The following is a 21,901-nucleotide window of genomic DNA, read 5'->3' as shown; positions in this document are numbered from 1 at the left end:
TAAGGGACTGGCCAGAGCTTTTACACAGTCCAGTGATGTTTAAAAGAGAAGGAAAAAAAGATAACCTGGAAGGAATAGCAATCATTTTCATTAGGTTTATTTTGGGCATAACAATTTGTGTCCTGAAAGTGTTACTCCCACCGGTCGCCCAGTAACTGTAGCACAGGGGTCTTTTACTCACGTTACGACGGTTCCGTCCATGGGACACGGTGTCACTTGAGTAGGTGTTACTGGGTTCTGAGAAAGAGGTCTATCTGCCGGACAGACTGAGGGGGCCGGGGCTGTGCTTAGAGGTCTGGCCTCCTGTAGAGTGAGACATGATATTACACCACTAGACTGCATACCAGATCATGTCCCATACTCAACTAATCACCTGGTGGAAATAAAATGCATGGTGTTTCGCATTGTTCAGTCTGGCCTATCAGCTGATTAACTTATTACATTTAGTACTAGTAAAAAGCTATAAGCTTTACATTTGTATTGCTCTACTATTACATAATCATCAACAGGGCAATCTCGCAACCCTGTGGTTACACACCCAGTGTCACATCCATGACCCAAGGTTGAGTGCACTCACACACAAAGAACGATTCCGAATGAATGTGCACACAGTTGCCTGCCACCCAGGCTGTGATGGGATAACAATAAAAGTGATGCAAGTGATCGATGATGTCTAGTAGGTTGTGGTCGACAGAGAGCACTCATATTTACCACTTGACAGGCATCTATTGCAAATGAGTCAGTTTTCACATTAATAAAAAGAGACAGACTCATCCACTGAGCTACATGAAAGCAGCATGCCGTACCCCTTTGATCTAAAAATAAATATGAATTGATTCCCGGTCTGTTGGCACACACAGTGGAAACAAGTCACATGACAAAGCCTATCAATCTATGTGCATTTGACAAAGCAGGATACGAGTTAGCTAAGCTAGCGACCTAACTAATCCGTGTTCGACACCCCTGAAGACCAATCGCTTCAAGACTGGCAGGGTTTTGATCAGATTCATCTTTAAAACACCTCTGAAGTCTGACTTCAAATGAAGCCAGCTATCTTTGGGAAAATCTCAAATTTGTCAAACATGCTTTGCGAAATACCTGGCAGGGCTTCCGGCTGCCATGGCAACCATGCCGGCCTCCCAGTGAGTCATCATTTCGGTATCTTTCACACAACATGGGGCTATAAACACTCCAGCATCTCCAATGCAGGAAGGAAGGAGCTTCTATACAGCTGTAGCAGTTCCCAAGATTGTTATACTGTGATTTATGCATTCTCTAGCCAATCATTATGTAGTAGAGAACTTTGAAAGTTTCTTCAAGTGCAGTCATAATAACCATCAAGCGCTATGATGAAACTGGCTCTCATGAGGACCACCACAGGAAAGGAAGACACAGAACTACCTCTGCTGCAAAGGATAAATTCATTAGAATTACCAGCCTCAGATTACAGCCCAAATAAATGATTTAGAGTTCAAGTAACAGACACCTCTCAACATCAACTGTTCAGAGGAGACTGCGTGAATCAGGCCTTCATGGTTGAATTGCTGCAAAGAAACCACTACTAAAAAGGACACCAATAAGAAGAGACTTGCTTGGGCCAAGAAACACAAGCAAAGGACATTAGACCGGTGGAAATGTGTCCTTTAATCTGATGAGTCCAAATTGAGATTTTTGGTTCCAACCGACCTGTCTTTGTGAGACGCAGAGTAGGTTAATGGATGATCTCTGGTGGTTTGATGGTGATTTGATGGTGCTTTGCTGGCAACACTGATTTATTTAGAATTCATGGCACAGTTAACCAGCATGACGACAACACAATTCTGCAGCGATACGCCATCCCATCTGGTTGGCGCTTAGTGGGACTATCATTTGTTTTTCCAACAGGACCAGGTACCAAAACACACCTCCAGGCTGTGTAAGGGCTATTTGGAGTGATTGAGAGCTGCATCAGATTACCTGGCCTCCACAATCACCAGCCCAATTAAGATGGTTTGGGGTGAGCTGGAACGCAGAGTGAAGGAAAAGTAGCCAACAAGTGCTCAGCATATGTGGGAACTCCTTCAAGACAGTTGGAAAAGCATTCTCATGAAGCTGGTGATAGAATGCCAAGAGTGTGCAAAGCTGTCATCAAGGCAAAGGTGGCTACTTTGAAGAAAAACCCAGGAATGAGTAGGTGTCCAAACTTTTCACTGGTACGGCACGCCCACACAGAACAAAACTTTAGGAACACCTGCCTAATATGGAGTTGCATCCCCCCCAGCACTCAGAACAGACTCAATTTGTCAGGGCATGGACTATGCAAGGTGTTGAAAGTGTTCCACAGGGATGATGGCCCTTGTTGACACCAATGCTTCCCACAGTTGCGTCTTGGCTGAATCTCCTTTGGGAAGCTGACCACTCTGATCACGCACAGAAAAACCCAGCAGCATTGCAGTTCTTGACACAAACCGGTGCACCTGGCACCTACTAACATATCCTGTTCAAAGGCACTTAAATATATTTGTCTTGCTCATTCACCCTCTGAATGGCACACATACACAATTTTTATTTGACCTTTAACTAGGCTAGTCAGTTAAGAACAAAGAACAGATTTTTACCTTGTCAGCTCAGGGATTCAATCTTGCAACCTTACAGTTAACTAGTCCAACGCTCTAACCACCTGCCTCTCGTTGCACTGCACAAGGAGACTGCCTGTTACGTGAATGCAATAAGCCAAGGTAAGTTGCTAGCTAGCATTAAACTTCTTATAAAAAACAATCAATCATAATCACTAGTTAACTACACATGGTTGATATTACTAGTTTAACTAGCGTGTCCTGCGTTGCATATAATCGATGTGGTGCGTATTGTTGCTCCAATGTGTACCTAACCATAAACATCAATGCCTTTCTTAAAAGCAATACGCAGAAGTATATATTTTTAAACCTGCATATTTAGCTAAAAGAAACCCAGGTTAGCAGGCAATATTAACCAGGTGAAATAGTCACTCTTGTGTTCATTGCATGCAGAGTCAGTGTATATGCAACAGTTTATACTTATGGATGCCACCCGTTAGATAAAATACGGAACGGTTCCGTATTTCACTGAAAGAATAAACGTTGTTTGAGATGATAGTTTCCGGATTCGACCATATTAATGACCTAAGGCTCGTATTTCTGTGTGTTATCATGTTATAACTAAGTCTATGATTTGATAGAGCAGTCTGACTGAGCAGTGGTAGGCAGCAGCAGGCTCGTAAGCATTCATTCAAACAGCACTTTAGTGCGTTTTGCCAGCAGCTCTTTGCAATGCTTCAAGCATTGCACTGTTTATGACTTCAAGCCTATCAACTCCCGAGATTAGGCTCGTGTAACCGATGTGAAATGGCTAGCTAGTTAGCGGGGTGTACGCTAATAGCGTTTCAAACGTCACTCGCTCTGAGACTTGGAGTGGTTGTTCCCCTTGCTCTGCATGGGTAACGCTGCTTCGATGGTGGCTGTTGTGTTCCTGGTTCGAGCCCAGGTAGGAGCGAGAAGAGGGATGGAAGCTATACTGTTACACTGGCAATACTAAAGTGCCTATAAGAACATCCAATTGTCAAAGGTTAATGAAATACAAATGGTATAGAGGGAAATAGTCCTATAATTCCTATAATAACTACAACCTAAAACTTCTTACCTGGGAATATTGAAGACTCATGTTAAAAGGAACCACCAGCTTTCATATGTTTTCATGTTTTGAGCAAGGAACATAAACATTAGCTTTTTTACATGGCACATATTGCACTTTTACTTTCTTCTCCAACACTTTGTTTTTGCATTATTTAAACCAACTTGAACCCGTTTCATTATTTATTTGAGGCTAAATTGAATGTATTATATTAAGTTAAAATAAGTGTTCATTCAGTATTGTTGCAATTGTCATTAATACAAATACTTTTTTGAAATGGCAGATTAAATCGGTATCGGCTTTTTTTTTGGTCCTCCAATAATCGGTATCGGCGTTGAAAAATCATAATCAGTCGACCTCTAATTGTCATGACGTGTAGACTGTGGGATATATGTTATAATGCAAATAGTTTCAGATATGTAGGCAAGCCTTTTAGCATGCATTGAAATATGAGCAATGTCAAGCTGTTTGTGTTCTAGGAAATAGGCCCACGTGTGTGTGGGCTAATTGTTCAGGACTATTCCAGAGGAAATCACTTTTTATTCACGACAGAGTCATTTGTATGAATCCAAAGCTATCGCTCCCCTATCAGTTCAGACACAGCTAAGACAATTTTATAAAATCAGAGCTGCACAACGACGTTGCTTCCTGTCAAGAGTATGGATTTAAAATAAATAAAAACAGGCCACCTATCTTTATACCCAGGGAATATTTCAATATGAGTGAAACAGCAAATCGACCTGGGTGAGTTATTTAAAAAGTAGTTGATTGGAAACAAGTGGGAGAGCCAGAGTGAGTCCTCTGGGGAGCAGACAGGAACCATTCCTTGGACTTCAACCACAGATGGAACCACAGTCAGCAATCAAATGAGCACGGGGTAAACCTCTATGTGGGAGTCAAACACACACCCACGCACAGCTAACTGCAAATACATTATTGCCCCAATTGAACTTTGCCACAAAAACCACTGCTCATTTGACACATCAGAGCCTACACCAACACAAGAGGTGAGCTACTCCTCCTCTGCGCAACCCATTTCACTCATGCATTAGTCTAGCTCTGCAATAACAGGCTCACAGATGGGACAAAAGGGGGTCAGAGGAACGGACAGATTAGGCAACACAAGAGAGGTAGGCTAAGTTCTCTGCTCCAGAGAGAGAGGGAGGAAGGGAGAGTGAGAGATAGTTGGTGGGGGAATCAGAAGCTTGTCTGACACACACATCCCGCTCATGGCAATCACCTCCCCAGCAAGACGTCCAGTTAGCTCCCTTCCTCACAGCAAACAACTGTGCCTAATTAAAGTCACTCAAATAAGCATGCATTCTTGCACAGCTTTACAGGGACAGTCAATCATTCTGCAGGTAATTCTGTCTGAAAGGCTGAAAAAACATCACATTACTTGGTACCAGAGTATGTGAGCGGACTTGAGCAGTCGATAATTCAACTCATGTCTTTTCCAACCGCTCCGCTAAAAAACACTCCTTGCTCACAGGAAGAAACCGCTCCTTGCTCAAGACAACTTTCACTCCATTCATTAAAATCAATTTAACCAACACCCATCTATTTTTGTGACGACATAGCATACCATTTGGTTTTGGAACCAAACCATATGACTTGAATGATAATATTTATTATAAAACAAAAAGGTGACTAAGAAGCGCTCATCATTTCAAATAGGCTACATGTCATATTAAACAACACATAAAACACTAAATAATAGGTCAGGAGCCAGACAGGTAGTCAAAAAAGAAGAAGATTTATTTAGGCTATATTATTAGCCTATTATCTCAATTATTTCAAGGCCATAGACTACAACGAAATACATTGTGAAGCATTTGCGAGTGTGACACTAGGCTGGCAGGAACATTGAGCAGTCAGCATTTAAACAACATTTTGTTGTATTAAATCATTATAGTCTAAATTGCACATATAGGCTGTGACTTACTTAGAATTAAGTAAAAATGAAACAAAAGGACTTATTAGACCTTTGAATTCACTTTTAGAAACACGAGTTTGGACAGAGTCTGTGGCTTCAGGCTCATACGATGGTGCCTTGACAGTAGGCCAGCAGTGGAGAATACCCTCTCCGCGCTTACAGAGCTACTGGGGATGCTAAACACCCTTCGAGCCACTCTTGCCAGGCTGGGCAGGGATGCAGAATTGTAGGTATAGGTAGGCCTTAAGGTTTTTAGGCAAGCAAAACAACCCTATCAAAACAGAAAGCTCATTGAGAGGAGGTAATGTGTCAGACCTATTGGGCCAAAATCAATGATACAATTGTATCTATGCAATACGCTTTCTATTTATTTTAGATTTTTTATTTATAAATACTTTGTTACAATGACACGCAAGCTACCAACCTGGTTACTTTCTGTTAGCATGTGCACGTAGTACTCCATCTTGCTTTTGGGATATGTGTCTTTTCAGATTCCACAATGATTATTTAGTTGTGGACAATACATTACCCTCTTTTGCACTTGGGCCTCATTTTTGTAAGTCACCTTGATTTTTGTACCTGTGTTTTATCAGTTTATGAAAATATAGAAAAATAAATAAATAAACACACATACACCAAACCCCTCTACACAATCCTCCATTCAAAGCAGTGAGTCACGCCAGCATTATCACCACCCGGAGCTGAACCCGTCAGTGACGTCATTAATAAAAAATGCCACCCATTCACAGATGCAAGAATGCAAAAGTAGCCTCGAGGTTATGGTCGACTACAACTATCAGAATAAAAAGGGCCATGAAACTTCATACTAGGCTAGTCTACTACTATATAACTACTAGATACTAAACAATTAAAATAATTAGTCTAAGAACTTTCCATGATCAAATGAATACTGATGCCAACATAGAAATGTTCCATTTCTATTCAGAAAGAGCTTGTTTATCCAGTACCATGTGCTCCCCATAGACATTAAAACCAATAGATAGTGAAAGCACTGACGTCATCCATGTATTCCTATGGAAAACTCCTGATTGAATTTGAAGCACGCCATATTGCTGAATGGCACCAACAACAAAAAATGTTCACTAAGGACCTTCGTGACTCTAAAATAACTAAGGGGATCAAACTTGACCACAATAATCTCATTTTACAGGCCAAAACATCCATAATTATTTTCATTTTCTGGGCTGTTCTGGCAATTGTAATTTAAATAAGCTTTCTAGGAGTGACCAGGGCTTTTGGCACCGCTAGGTTGCAACGCAGTAGCTTCCAAGCGAAGTGCATGTCGTCACGCTCCAGACCGGACACTGGGGGCCTGGTGGGAGACCACCCCACTGAGGGAAGCCTAAAGCCCCCTAGGGTCTCTCCCTCTGCACCTGTCCTTCTGGTCCCGCTGGTGTGGGGCTGTTTATGACACGTTACTCTGTAATATCCATCAATGCTTTCATTCAGTGTAGTGTATAACTAACCGCATATTACCTTTCTAACCAAACAAAGACAAAACCTCACAAATAACAACCAGTCAAGCATTTCATCAATCCACAAGCAGCAGTAATCAAGTCAATGCAATGTAGGCCCAAGGTTTAGTGTGTCTGCACTTTTCCCTTACCATTTCAACATGTTGAAAGGCTACTTGTATGAACTTGACTGCTGAAATCAGTGAGAGGTTTTGCTTTAGAAAATGAAGTTTCAGGAGTCTTCACAATACCATGCAGTAGTTGTGAGGACAGGGTGAATTTTGAGTCTTCAAAATGGCATCTTAAGGTGAAAGGAAGCACATTGATTCACATTTATGGACACATGTTATTCCTGAATACATTGACATTTCTCTCCCAGACAGGCTTGTGCCCAAATCTCTATTACTCTGCATCAACATTAAAGATCAAATTGTCATTACAACACAGATGCCATTAAGCTACATTTAGAGAGTTGAACTGTACACATGACCTGGGGACAGACAATCCACAGTGGGAGCCCATCAGATAACAACCAAGCTCTTGACCTTGTAATATGTGGAGTTGACAAAGGGAAGTTCATCACTGTTGCTCAATTCACACGTGTTATTGAGATATGTAGCCAAGACTGAATTTGGCAAAATTCCTGAATGAAGATAAAAGTATGCACTTAAAAGTGCAGAGCGTTTTAGATTCTGGTTTTCTGATCCTCTCTCATCAACTCCAATAATACTGGAGTATGAAGCAACCTGATCCCCATAGGTTTCAATGTGTCTGACAGTTTTGGATTGAGGAATTTGACTATAATACCACCATACAACAATATTACAATGTACGTCTGTGTAGAGTGCATGTGCTAGCGTGTGTGTGCGTATGCATGTATCTGTGTCTCTCCACAGTCCCCTCTGTCAAAATAACAAATACCATGCATAACAAAGGTGCCATTTCTGAGAATGGAGGAACTGACACCGGCGGAGAGAAGATTTCAGAACAGAGATCAGCACCAACTAAAACGTACGCAGTGTACAATTTACAACAGTATTTGCAATTAGTTCAATCTCATCAGCTCAATGTAGCCTAATTTACAAGGATTGCACTTCAGTCCTTGTGAGCACACCTGAACACGGATCACAGCTGGGTGCCCAGGAACAGAAGCTGAATATGCAGGTCATCGCAACTGTTATTAGCTACCCATATAGCTTCGGCGTTGCATTCACCACCAACACATTTGTCTCCCTATACAGATCGATGTTTGCAGGTGTAAAGGGAAAGTGTCAACACTACACCACCACCCTTTCATTGACACCATTTCAGGGCGAATTGTTAATCCTCTAGTAGTTGGTCTTACCTTTGAGCTGCGGCAAGGGTGAAAGCTCGGTAAGAGTTTGAGTTCGGAACTGGGACGACCCTTGAGATTTCTTCTGTTTCTGGGCTTTCCTCATTGATTTTCGTGTGAACCCGTCCACTTTCTCAGTCGCAGATATAGCCGACATTGTGGTGCATAAACTATAACGTCAAAATATGTTTTACAAGTGCACCAAAGACAGATTCAGAGGTTACCACACGTAGGCTGTGTCTCCCAGCCCAGCCGCATCAAAATTATTATCCAACTTGAAATAATGGAGTGAACCGCAAGATTTAAAGAACACCTCTTCTCCGTGTTGGATCCACTAGTGTAGCTTGTTAATCAGTTTCCATGTAAAGCCCGCATAATTCGGTCCGCTTGTTAAGAGTCCAGCGAGCTGTTTACAAAACGAACGTTACGCGTTAACAAGCCAAAGTTGCTAGGCTAACGTTAACTAACTAATTGTCTGACAACAGAAACATTGCCTAACTAAATTGCTGGGTGTATTTGTTAACTTGTAATTTCTGCAATATACCTGTTGCTTGTGTTGTCATTTTTATAGCTAACTAGTTATTTCAGAGAAAACAAGTAACGTTATGCCATGTACTGTAAATGACAGACCAAAAATGCTACCGCTAGCTAGCTTCTTGGCTAACGTGTTAAAACGCACAGTTAGCTAGCTAGATAATATGAACGTTTACAATTTAAAGCGAACTCTCATGATGAAATTCATACTATTTTCAGAAGAAAATAAATACTGTATTCCGTGTCTTGTAGCCGTAGTTGGCTTTGTCTAAAAAAAACAGTCTGGACGAATGAAGTCTGGCAACCTCGAACTAACGTTAGTTACTCAGTAACGTTCGTATCGGAAGAACAGCGGCGCCAATGGAGTCATGATCAGCACTTTCCCGTGACCATTTAGTCGGAATTATCTGTTCATCGAGTTGCTCTGACACCCCGATAAGGAATTTTCAGTTATGCTCGGAACTCAACAATAACTTTTCCAATAGATTCGTTAGATAAAACACATCCATTCAGAAGCCACAACACTGTAGACTCTGTGCAACCGTAAACAGTTTCACATCGTTGTCGAGGTTGCATTTTGTGACACGAATGTACGTAATTGAGAGGCAACGCCAGTATCCAACAAAAATGTAGGAACTTGCACGCCAATACCTTTTTAACCAATCGAATTCGATAAAGACCGGGCTCTAAAACCATGTGACAATAGGCGGATTCTGAGCCGCGGGCACCGGGCAAATGCCCATGACGTCATCGGACGAAAGCGGGGTGGGAGGAGCGCCTTTCCAAATCGAACAGTAATCTGTGCTGATCGGTAATTTTGTCAACAAGGCAGCATTGTGCAGTCCAGAAACATTCAATATATATTTTCCTCAAAATAAATGTTTGAAGTGTCTAACAAATCAATCACAATGCACGCTAAAACACATAATCGTACAAATTACTATACGTCCTGAATTATGTCACATTTGTTTGGAGGCTACATCGCATGGGCTTTTTATTTATTTATTTCACCTTTGTTTAACCAGGTAGGCAAGTTGAGAACAAGTTCTCATTTACAATTGCGACATTGAACGGGGCACCTGACTCACGTAAGGGAGGCCCGGTTTAAAATATAATGCAATGAACTTTCAGCCAATGAAAAGTTGTTAACATTTATAAATAGGCTAGATACATACTGTACTAAGATCCAAATAAAAAAAGTCACAATTGTCTTTTCAGATCACACTGGTGAGTAATTATTTTGAGGCCAGGCACTTGCAATTGCAAGTACATCATGATGCTATTTTTATCCATCAGGCCACATTGTAGCATCCAACAAATGTGTGGTTACTGCTATCCAGAATCCTTGGGAAGTCCGTAACCATTTTAAATTTCAACTTCAATGGGGTAGGGACATCCCAAGGATTCCCAGATAGCATGGACCATAAACCTGTCCCCTACATTTTACAGCAACACCCTTTAGCAGTGTTTGCAGAAAACGGATGTTGATGGTTTTCAGGGACAGAGAGGGCCTATTTTCAACGTAACTTCCATTTCCCCTGAAAATTGGAAGTGGGGACTCTGCTCAGGGGTCTTTCTACACCTACCACGTCAGCAAAGTGAGTGGTTTGACCCCATGTGATTCTCTGAATGTAAGCCCTCAAGCACTAGTAGCATGCTAACCTTTGCACGTGAACACAAGAGAGCAGAAGAAAATGTTCTCATGAGACAAATACATTGCAGGTTGACAGGTATACAAACTATCATGCATTCCAAATCTTCTTTCAGCACAAAGCATCAATAATTATCTAATTGTTTGTCAAAATACGATTAACACAGCGCAAAACGCATGTGTGTTTATTATTGCTTGGCGGCAGGTAGCTTAGCGGTTAAGAGCATTGGGTCAGTAACTGAAAGGTTGCTGGTGTGCTTCCCCGAGCCAACTATGTGCAAAATCTGCTTATGTAACCTTGAGCAAGGCACTTAACCCTAATTGCTCCTGTAAATTGCTCTGAATAAGAGTCTGCTAAATGAATGAAATTAAGTAATTATCTATTATTTCTCTCTGCATTGTTGGGAAGGGCCCGTAAGTAAGCATTTCAGTTAGTCTACACCTGTTGTGTACGAAGCATGTGACAAATAACCTTTGGTGTCAGGTTATAACAACAGAAGGGGAAAGTATACAGTAAAAACAGGTTGGAGACCAGTGTTGGAAACCTTTTACTGATGAACAGCATTGCATGGGGCTCTAAACCTAACGAGAAATGCAGTACACAGTACCATAGACATGTTTCTATAATACCAACAACACAAAGTTGCCTCTTAACATTTTTTATTTTACAAGTATTGTTGTCTAGGGACATACTTTCTGCAGTACTAATTCCAGTCCCATGGTAACTTCATGAATTGTAGCGTGACGTGGTAGTGACACAGCTAATTATTCAGTATGGGGAGCCAACACTGGAATTCAAACATGAGATGAACGGTGTAAGGTGAAGTATTTCACCCAGTAATGGTTACGGGAGGAAAAGCTGATCCTAGATCTGTACCACTCCAAAGTTGTATGCCAAGGTGATGGTATTTAATCAATGAAAAGTTCAGAAAGACACAGCAACTTTGGCTAAAGTCAGTTTATACAAGCAATAATCAAAGTTAATGTATATACACACACAAAATCCACATTTCACAGAACTTATACAAATGAATAAACTGATGGCAGAAAAAGCCACACCAAGTATACAAAGTTAATGCACAAAATAAAGACATGAGGAAACTCAAAAGTTTTGTCTTCTATGTTGCGCGAACAACCTGTTTTAAGGATACGCAGAGGTTAAGAATCAACCCACATATATACAATACCAGTTAAAAGTTGACACACCTGCTCATTCAAGGGTTTTCTTTATTATTCTACAATGTAGAAAATAGTAAAAATAGAGAAGACATCAAAACTATGAAATAACACATATGGAATCATGTAGTAACCAAACAAGTCTTAAACAAAAAGATCAAGTCCATATCATGGCAAGAACAGCTCAAATAAGCACAAATAAAGAGTCCATCATTACTGTAAGACATCAAGGTCAGTCAATCCTGTGAAAAATGAAGAAATATGAATAACCATCAAGCGCTATGATGAAACTAGCTCTCATAAGGGCCACCACAGAAAAGGAAGACCCAGAGTTACCTCTGCTGCAGAGATAAGACCATTAGAGTTACTAGCCTCAGAAATGGACAATTAACTGCACTCAGATTGCAGCCCAAATAAATGCGTCAGAGTTCAAGTAACAGACACATCAACTGTTCAGAGGAGACCGCGTAACATCATGTATTCATGGTCAAATTGCTGCTGCTGAAAAAAAAACTACTAAAAAGGACACCAATAAGAAGACTTACTTGGGCCAAGAAACACGAGCAAAAGGCACACAACCAGCATGGCTACCACAGCATTCGGCAGTGATACACCATCCCATCTGGTTGGGGGTTCTTGGGACAATCGTTTGATTTTCAACAGGACAATGACCCAACACACCCCCAGGCTGTGTAAGGGATATTTGACCAATACGGAGAGTGATGGAGTGCTGCATCAGATGACTTGGACTCCACAAATCACCCGACCTCAACCCAATTGAGATGGTTTGGGATGAGTGAAGGAAAAGCAGCCAACATTTGCTCAGCATGTGGAAAATCCTTCAAGACTGCTGAAAAAGCATTCCAGATGAAGCTTGTTGAGAATGCCAAGAGAGTGCAAACCTGTCATCAAGGCAAAGTGTGGCTACTTTGAAGAATCTCAAATAAATTTAGATTTGTTTAACACTTTTTTGGTTACGATATGATTCCATGTGTTATTTCATAGTTTTGATGTTTTTACTATTATTCTACGATGTAGAAAACAGTAGAAAAAATAGAAAAAAATACCTTGAATGAGCAGCTCAGCTGTGTCCGAACTTTTGACTGATAATGTATAAATTAATATTTAAAAATATTTCTCGGTTGAACAGTGATCCAATTAAAATACATATATTGTGCTCTCAATCAGCACTGAGAGCACAATTTCAATCCAAACTGATTACTCCAAAGTCTTTTGCTGAAAGTAGGAGGATATTTTCTGCATGGATCGTGGCGAGCGCATTGCTTGGGAGGGAGAGCGCATTGCCTGAGAGAGAAGAAAAAGATAAATGACAACAGGTACCAGGTATTATGCAGTTAGAGCCATTAGTGTTTGTTCTACATTGGTAGTAAATCCTGGTCATACTGTAACATCACTAATTTCAGGTCAACTTGTGCATACCGGTGAGGTGGGCATCCTGCAATCTCGCCTCTTGCAGGCAATGGGGCTTCTGGGAATGCTGCTGGTGTTTCCCACACCCTTCCTCAGCCTCTGGCTCATCACTGACAACCAGTCTGCCCCACCTGGAGAGTGGTTCTCCTTGTCTGCCTGTGTGGATGGGTCCTCCACCTGGAGGTCTGCTCCTTCCCAGGCCTCACTCCTCTCTGTGCCCACCAGAGGTGGCTCCTGGCTGGGGCAGCACATGCCTGCCAGTCCTCGTCTGCTCTTGGCTGCAGGGTAGAGCTCCGTAATGCAGTTGCATTCCCCTGCACCATCGCAGCCCCCTGCTGCCCCACAGTCACCAGTCTCCAGTCGGCGCTTGGCCCTCCTCTCCGAGGGAGGAGTACCGGTTGGGCTCTGGGGGCTGAGCACCGTGTGGAGAGGAGAGGTGACCTGTCCCCAAGGAGACCCGGGGGTTCGGGAAAACCAGTTCCTGATGGAAGAGGGTGTTTTCTGGCATAGGAGGGTGGCTTTAGCACCCTGAAGGGTGGAGGCGGTGGTGGTGCTGGAGGGTAGAGGCACGTCGGCTCTACCACTGGAGCAGGCGGCAGGCTGGGGGGAGGACAGGGCCCCCAGACTCCCTGTCTGGGGACTCTTGGCTGGGGTGGACTCCATGTGGTTCAAAGGCCCTTAGAGAGAGAAGCAGAGTTTCAGTTTCAATCCAAAGAGTTCCGCTTGTTCAAGAAGCATTGGTGGTAGTCATCTTTGTTATCATTTGGCTACACAGACCAGTAAAAACAATTAAGGATGGTAACCACTGCATTGGATACGAAATTCCAGATATTCCCCATCTTCATCAGGCCATTTTATTAATGTCCTATCCAATTCTCTCATTGATCGATCGGCATGTCAAAAATGTCATGTACCCTTTGCTGATAAATAGCAGCAGTAGCGATACTCACTTGGAATGGACACGGTGGTGGCAGGTTTAGGACATGCCCAGCCCACCAGATTGGCCTCTCCGACAGAAGACTTTGCTCCATCCGTCCCCCGGTCCAGACGCCATATCCGTACGGTGTTGTCGTCAGAGCAGGAAGCAATCTGACAAAACAGAGCATGAGATTACACAGGGCCCCAATTTGCACCTCACCTAGTTAAGCCAGACTGAATGCTGCACACATCATTGTTTCAATGGTGAACGCAGCTCTCAGTCTGGTCTACCTAGGCTACAAAACCTATATCTCCTCCTGACCATTTCAACTATCACAACTCTGTTTTATGGCAAAGGCACAATTTACAATGTGAACATTTGCTCCAGGGACACAAAAATGGATCTAAAAGCAGCACAAAAGGTGTATTTCTTGGAAGCAACAGGATGAGCGTTCTAAAATCCGCTTATAGGGAGGTCGGAGACCTGGCAGTGTGGTGCCAGGACAACCACCTCTCCCTCAACGTGAGCAAGACAAAAAAAGCTGCTTTGTGGACTACAGGAAAAGGCGGGCCGAACAGGCCCACATTAACATTGACGGGGCTGTAGTGGAGCGGGTGGAGAGTTAAGTGCCTTGGTGTCCACATCACCAAGACAGTCATGAAGAGGACACACCACCTTTTCCCCCTCAGGAGACTGAAAAGATTTGGCATGGGTCCCCAGATCCTCAAAAAGTTCTACAGCTGCACCATCGAGAGCATCCTGACCGGTTGCATCACCGCCTGATACGGCACCTGCTCGGCATTTGACCGTAAGACATTAGAGGGTAGTGCGTACGGCCTAGTACATCACTGGGTCAAGCTTCCAGCATTCCAGGACCTATATAATATGCAGTATCAGAGGAAAGCCCCAAAAATTGTCAGAGACTCCAGTCACCCAAGTCATAGACTTTCCTCTCTGCTACCACATGGCAAGTGGTACCGGAGCGCCAAATCTAGGACCAAAGGTCTCCTTAACAGCTTCTACCCCCAAGCCATAAGACTGTGGAATAATTAATCAAATGGCCACTGGACTATTTACATTGACAGCCCCCCCTCCATTTGAATTGTACACTGCTGCTACTCTCTGTTTATTATCTATACATAGTCACTTCACCCCTACTTACATGTACAAATTACCTCGACTAACCTGTACCCCCGCACACTGATTGTATCGGTACCCCTCTGTATATAGCCTTGTTATTTTTTACTTTTACTTTATTCAGTAAAAATGTTCTTAATGCTTATTGCACTACAATGTTAGTTAAGGGCTTGTAAGTAAGCATTTCATGGTAAGGTCTATACTTGTTGTATTCGGCGCATGTGACAAAGTTTGATTTGATAAGAATAACATTCTTAACACAAACCATCTGAAAACATGCTGGCTATGTGAACATAGACAAAATCTTAGATCTCACCTTTGTGAAATCTGTTGGGCACCACGCGATGGAGGTCACTTCCTGGTTATGGCCCTGAAGCATCATAGGATCCTGCTTTGGGTCGGAGATCTGAAATAGGAGGTTAAGACACATTATAAAATGCATGGATATAATAGTTATTAAATAGTCAAAGCATGTTAATTTGTCAGCAATCGTCCATCAGTCTGCTTTTCAAAGGTTTTCCCTGGATTGGGTAAATCTAAATGTCAGCTCACCTTCCAGATGTACGTATGATGGTCACTTGAGCCACTAGCCAGGAACTGGTCGTCTGGGCTAACAGTGGACTTGACGTAAAACGAGGAGTTGAGGTGACCAGCGAAGACTGCCACTGAAAAAGAAAGACATGTTAGAACATCAGAAATAATGTGCACATAACCAGACGTTGAAACCACCAGAACAACATTTGTTGTTCAGAGTACACAGGGCGAGTTCACAAAAAGTGGTCAACAAATATCATCCTGAGGAGCAGAGCTCAACTAAGAACAATTTTTGTGCCCAAGTTGAAAACAAAGTAGGTGCACACAAAGAAATGTAGGAGCACAATGAAAAATATTTTCAATATTAAAGCTAGAATCCTTCATTTTTCTAGGTGCAATGGTGCTCCTAAATAAAAATTCCAGGTCACACATGCATGTAAAATGGTCGCACTGTAGAGCCCTGCCGAGGAGACACTCTAGTCACACATATTACTTCCTGTTCGGTCAAGGGACTGATCACATTGTAAGTTAGAGCCCCCTGGGCTACATTCTTGACTAGTGTCGGAATAAAGACCCCACACCCAGCAGTGCAGCACCCAGTCTCAGCTAGTGGGTAAAAATACCAGGGTGGCGTTCATTAAGCACCGAACAGTAGACAGCGGAGTAAAACAGGGAGGGGCTACCTTGACTTGTCCAATAAGAACCGCACATTTTTGCTTTCCACTAACTTAAAAAAAAACATTTCCTTTGCATGTCCTAATGAACACATCCCAGGCTTAGATGACTCACTGTCAGTCAGACAGTCTCCTGTATACACTGTAGCCAACCTGTCTGTTTAACAACCTCTGGACCATTGTAAAGACAGTTTAATACCATACTTGTTTGGCACGTTATATTGTTATTCTTTTTATCAGGTAAGTTGACTAGAACACATTCTCATTTACAGCAACGACCTGGGGAATAGTTTCAGGAGAGGAGACGTTAGCCAAATGATAGTAGCCACATTCATTATGACGGTGTTGGCACATGCAGTTGAACTAGCTATTCAAGCAAATAAATCTTCCCAAAGTATGGCATTTTTGCCTATCTGACAGCTTCCCATAAATAAAATAGTTTCAACCGTACAGTAGTGTGCAGCCCCACCTGGTGGAAAACAGTGGTAGTGACATAAAAACATGTAATGGCATGCAGGAGCTTTAATGTGAATGGATGGAAGTATATACAGATGCATTAGAGTAACTTGCCATAAAACAAAGTCATGGGCTGAATGCAGCCATGCTTTTGATGGACGTGGCCATATAAATAGAATGACATGCAGAAGGCATTTGTTTACCTGGAGTGGTTTTCAATCCACTGACGTTAAACATGTAGATGTTGTCGTCGATGCAGTTGGAGAACAGGTTGGAGCCGGTGGAGTCCAACACCAGCCCCGAGTAACCTACCCAGAGAACACAGGTCAGGTCCTACACTTGTGCTACTCTATGAAACAAACACTTTTTTAAACAACAACATGTTTGAATACTTGTAAACGGCTTCCTTCATTCCTTTACAGAATTCACTGATCTTTACTTTGATGAAAGGATGAGTTTCAGACAGTTGCTTCACCAATCCAGTAATATCGTATAAGAAATTAGCCTATTCCAAGGAAGGAAGGATACAATTATCAAGAATATGAGTCATGTTTGAGAAAACCCACCTAGCTTTCGTGTGCTGGAGCCTGGGTACGGGTACACCTGGAGCGGTATGGGGTCGTGGTGGTATGCAGTGTAGCTTTTCCGAAGGTCCCACATCTTGATTATCCTGGTTAAAAGGAAAAACATAGAATTCAAAAGTAAAAATCAATCTTTGTGGTGCTGGCTTCACATACATCCCTATGACAGTCATCTAGATTTTTAATAAGCTTGTCACACCATCGTGCCAATCCAAACCATACTGGCTCAGATGTTATCCTTTCAATGTCCTTTTCAGCCAGGTTCAGCAACTGTGTCAGATACGTAATATGGCCAGCGCAGTACGTAACCAGAGCAGCACAGCACTGCTCAGCAGCATTAAAGTATTACACATCAGATTTCTTACCCATCAACAGCTCCTGAAGAGATGAGGGTGTGTGCATCACGGAACAGCACCACGGTGACACTCTGCTGGGAGTCCTACAAGACATGGAGAACAGATTTCAGATTTGCTCTTAATATCCCAGTCCAGAACTATAATCAGTATGAAGTGAACAATAAAACTGACACTGGATCAGTTTTACTACTAACCACAGAGGGGGCCATGCCACGTGTGCCTGGGCGTCTCTTCTTCGTATTAGAGGGTGTGTTTCTATCCATCTTATTGTGAGCCCCACTGATCTGCTTCACCTGCCTGTAGAATCCATCTGAAGGGAAAACAAACACCATTACCCACTCAATCTCTCGTAGATAGACACACATAACTGGTATCGCAGCATCTGTCAACAGTCTGCAACAAGTAACAAGGAACTTTGTTCCGGTGCACAGATTTTCTTGTGACTGATCACTTGGACAAATGAGGATTTTGAATTTCTGGAGGGGACATTTGGCCCATAGACTTGCCTGTAACGTGTATATTCTAACACATCTCAGCCTAGAACTTAATAGAGCATTTGGCACAATTACCCAAGATTTTAGTCCTCGCTTTACTCACTGAAATATTGCAACTTTTGAAAGATTTAAGATCCAAAATATGCAACAACTAACCTATCGATTTCAAACATACTGTTTACACTAAAGAAAACGGTAATCACTTTCATATCTGTCCTTACCTTTTTTGCTGCACCTGGTGTCCCAGACCATAATATTCCCATCTCGGCCCCCAGTACAGAACACAGCTGTTGGAGAAGAGAGAAGTTTGCATGGTTACTAAGAAGTTTTCGGACACAAACAACAAAGTCTGCAGTGGCCCTGGTGAAAAACAGAAACTCTGCAGGAGCTGTTTAAGGAGAGTTTTGCAATCGACGATGCAATCTCAACCACACTGCACACTGCCCTAACCCATCTGGACAAGAGGAATACCTATGTGAGAATGCTGTTCATCGACTACAGCTCAGCATTCAACACCATAGTACCCTCCAAGCTCGTCATCAAGCTCGAGACCCTGGGTCTCGACCCCGCCCTGTGCAACTGGGTACTGGACTTCCTGACGGGCCGCCCCCAGGTGGTGAGGGTAGGCAACAACATTTCCTCCCCGCTGATCCTCAACACGGGAGCCCCACAAGGGTGCGTTTTGAGCCCTCTCCTGTACTCCCTGTTCACCCACGACTTCGTGGCCACGCACGCCTCCAACTCAATCATCAAGTTTGCGGACGATACAACAGTGGTAGGCTTGATTACCAACAACGACGAGACGGCCTACAGGGAGGTGGTGAGGGCCCTCGGAGTGTAGTGTCAGGAAAATAACCTCACACTCAACGTCAACAAAACTAAGGAGATGATTGTGGACTTCAGGAAACAGCAGAGGGAACACCCCCCTATCCACATCGATGGAACAGTAGTGGAGAGGGTAGTAAGTTTTAAGTTCCTCGGCGTACACATCACAGACAAACTGAATTGGTCCACCCACACAGACAGCATCGTGAAGAAGGCGCAGCAGCGCCTCTTCAACCTCAGGAGGCTGAAGAAATTCGGCTTGTCGCCAAAAGCACTCACAAACTTCTACAGATGCACAATCGAGAGCATCCTGTCGGGCTGTATCACCGCCTGGTACGGCAACTGCTCCGCCCACAACCGTAAGGCTCTCCAGAGGGTAGTGAGGTCTGCACAACGCATCACCGGGGGCAAACTACCTGCCCTCCAGGACACCTACACCACCCGATGTCACAGGAAGGCCATAAAGATCAAGGACAGCAACCACCCGAGCCACTGCTTGTTCACCCCGCGATCATCCAGAAGGCAAGGTCAGTACAGGTGCATCAAAGCTGGGACCGAGAGACTGAAAAACAGCTTCTATCTCAAGGCCATCAGACTGTTAAACAGCCACCACTAACACTGAGTGGCTGCTGCCAACACACTGACTCAACTCCAGCCACTTTAATAATGAGAATTTATGTAAAATATATCACTAGCCACTTTAAACAATGCTACCTAATATAATGTTTACATACCCTACATTATTCATCTCATATGTATACGTATATACTATACTCTATATCATCTACTGCATCCTTATGTAATACATGTATCACTAGCCACTTTAACCATGCCACTTTGTTTACATACTCATCTCATATGTATATACTGCACTCAATACCATCTACTGTATCTTGCCTATGCCGCTCTGTACCATCACTCATTCACATATCTTTATGTACAGATTCTTTATCCCCTTACACTTGTGTCTATAAGGTAGTAGTTTTGGAATGGTTAGCTAGATTACTTGTTGGTTATTACTGCATTGTCGGAATTAGAAGCACAAGCATTTTGCTACACTCGCACTAACATCTGCTAACCATGTGTATGTGACAAATAAAATTTGATTTTGATTTGTTCTCAGTAGATGAACTGTCAAGCTGTTCTGTGATGATGCCTATAATAAAAAACCTTTTAGGCATGGGTATACACACACACATAAGAAATCTGAGGAACAATACACTCAAAGCCATGTCTCTGCATTCAGGAAACATACTTAAAAAAATATATGTCTATGGCTTCGTTTTTAATGTATCATGTGCTGCCGCTCTAGGACAATAAAGTTATTGAATTGATATGAAAATGACCTTTCTCCTGCTGTGTGAATGCAACAGACTTGAGGCTGCACTGGTGCCCCTTGAAGCTGCCAAGGAGTTCCCCCGATGCCACGTCCCACAGCTTGGCCATCTGATCACCGGATGCAGTCACCTGATGGAAATACACAACATTTTATCATGCATCTTCTAACACGTCTATAGAAAGTAGTAGTCTGTTTCACATCACACACAGTGGTCAATCAGGGAAAACTTATCCTACTCACCAAGCTAGCCTCCCCTGGCACCCAAGCAAGGTCAAAGACAGCATTCTCGTGTGCCAACCATTCTATGGAATAGCAAAATAAAGTTTATACCCCAATTGGCATCTAATGACATTTATTGAGTTAGGGTCCTAAAACAAGGCAAGCTAGGCTGGAGATTCAGAGAGCTGCAATGGCTAGGTGGTCTGCATACTATGGGTGCATTATCATATCATCTGTTGTCTCAGCCCAAAAAGCAAGATGCTTGAATTACTCCGTTGGTCATGTGGTTTTGACACTCAGGTGATAAGTTACCTTTCAGGACTGGACTCTGTCTGTTATCTGTGTTGTAGAGCCTCAAGACACCCTCCTCGTTGGCCACAGCAAATACACTCTGCAACCCTCGAGCTAAAACGCCAGGAAAAGAAGTGGTTAACAGAAGAAAACAGGACATCGGGACAGTGGTTCATGGTTAACGCCTTCATTGGCATACAGTAGAGTACTTCCTGTATTACCTGTAGAGAAGGCGCATCCAAAAGGGGGCACGGCTACCCCCATGTTCCCGTATGAGATGTGTTCATCATGCCGTGCACACTGGTAGCCGTTCAGCAGAGAGGACAACGGGTACTTTGGGCTGAGGTCTGGTGGAGAAGAGGAAACAACAAATACAACCACTATGAAACATGCAGCAAAAACCATGTGTGATATCCATCCCCAGGGACCGCCAATGACCTCCTTAGCTATTTGTTAACGCTAGCCACTTCCCCACAACAATATCCATCCATTAGCGTCACAAAATGGCCTGTCTAGCAGCCAACAATGCTGAAGTAAACACAGCTGAGCTAGTTAACTAACTAACTTTGGCTAACTAGCTAGCTATAGCCAAATATCTTTCTCATTGTTCTATCTGTGCTATAGCTGCCTAGAAACATTGAAGGAAGACTACTGTCCAGATTAACATTCTTACCATTGCGCCTCCGTTTACGGACTTCTCTGTCAACAATAGAGCGAAAAAGCATTTCTCTAACTCAGCCGAAGCCAGACGATTTTTTAAAAACTATTTCTATTCGTCGGAGCAATTCCTGTGCTGTGATCTTCTGTTTGTTTCCCCCCTTTCCCGCGAACTAATGAACTGAAAGAGAAGACGAATCTCCCGCTAATGTTGCGTCGCGCTCGCTGATTGGTT

The 21,901-nt window shown here is 42.9% G+C and overlaps 2 protein-coding genes across 3 annotated transcripts in view; both read right to left on the bottom strand.

Moving 5' to 3' along the window:
- The window catches only part of LOC123994854 (serine/threonine-protein phosphatase 2A 56 kDa regulatory subunit alpha isoform-like), a 120,072-nt gene extending 110,571 nt beyond the window's left edge, over positions 1-9,501 (bottom strand). The window contains exons 1-2 of one of the 2 annotated variants that reach the window (XM_046297907.1): positions 8,405-8,514; positions 182-303 (exon numbers count right to left, since the gene is read on the bottom strand). Coding sequence is in view for 1 of the 2 variants with exons in the window: in XM_046297906.1 (XP_046153862.1) it covers positions 8,405-8,549 (145 nt within the window). In the remaining variant the exon portion in view is untranslated. Of the gene's footprint in view, positions 1-181; positions 304-8,404 lie in introns of both variants that reach the window. The other variant, XM_046297906.1, reaches the window with a different exon arrangement.
- Positions 9,502-12,697: 3,196 nt separating this feature from the next.
- LOC123994853 (denticleless protein homolog) lies at positions 12,698-21,866 on the bottom strand. The gene is made up of 15 exons (XM_046297905.1): positions 21,683-21,866; positions 21,231-21,356; positions 21,031-21,123; positions 20,740-20,801; positions 20,507-20,627; positions 18,557-18,622; positions 18,036-18,151; positions 17,851-17,924; positions 17,471-17,574; positions 17,108-17,212; positions 15,793-15,905; positions 15,557-15,646; positions 14,135-14,273; positions 13,194-13,861; positions 12,698-13,058 (listed from the first exon to the last, which is right to left on the bottom strand). Exons 1-15 carry the CDS (start codon positions 21,732-21,734, stop codon positions 12,972-12,974), a joined length of 2,016 nt encoding a protein of 671 aa, XP_046153861.1. The 5' UTR covers positions 21,735-21,866; the 3' UTR covers positions 12,698-12,971.
- Positions 21,867-21,901: the final 35 nt, after the last annotated feature.

This window comes from Oncorhynchus gorbuscha, linkage group LG14, assembly GCF_021184085.1.
Source record: "Oncorhynchus gorbuscha isolate QuinsamMale2020 ecotype Even-year linkage group LG14, OgorEven_v1.0, whole genome shotgun sequence".
In the NCBI taxonomy this organism is placed as follows: domain Eukaryota; kingdom Metazoa; phylum Chordata; class Actinopteri; order Salmoniformes; family Salmonidae; genus Oncorhynchus; species Oncorhynchus gorbuscha.
The sequence above is the reverse complement of the archived record's forward strand: the minus strand, read 5'-3'. Positions and strand labels throughout refer to the sequence as shown.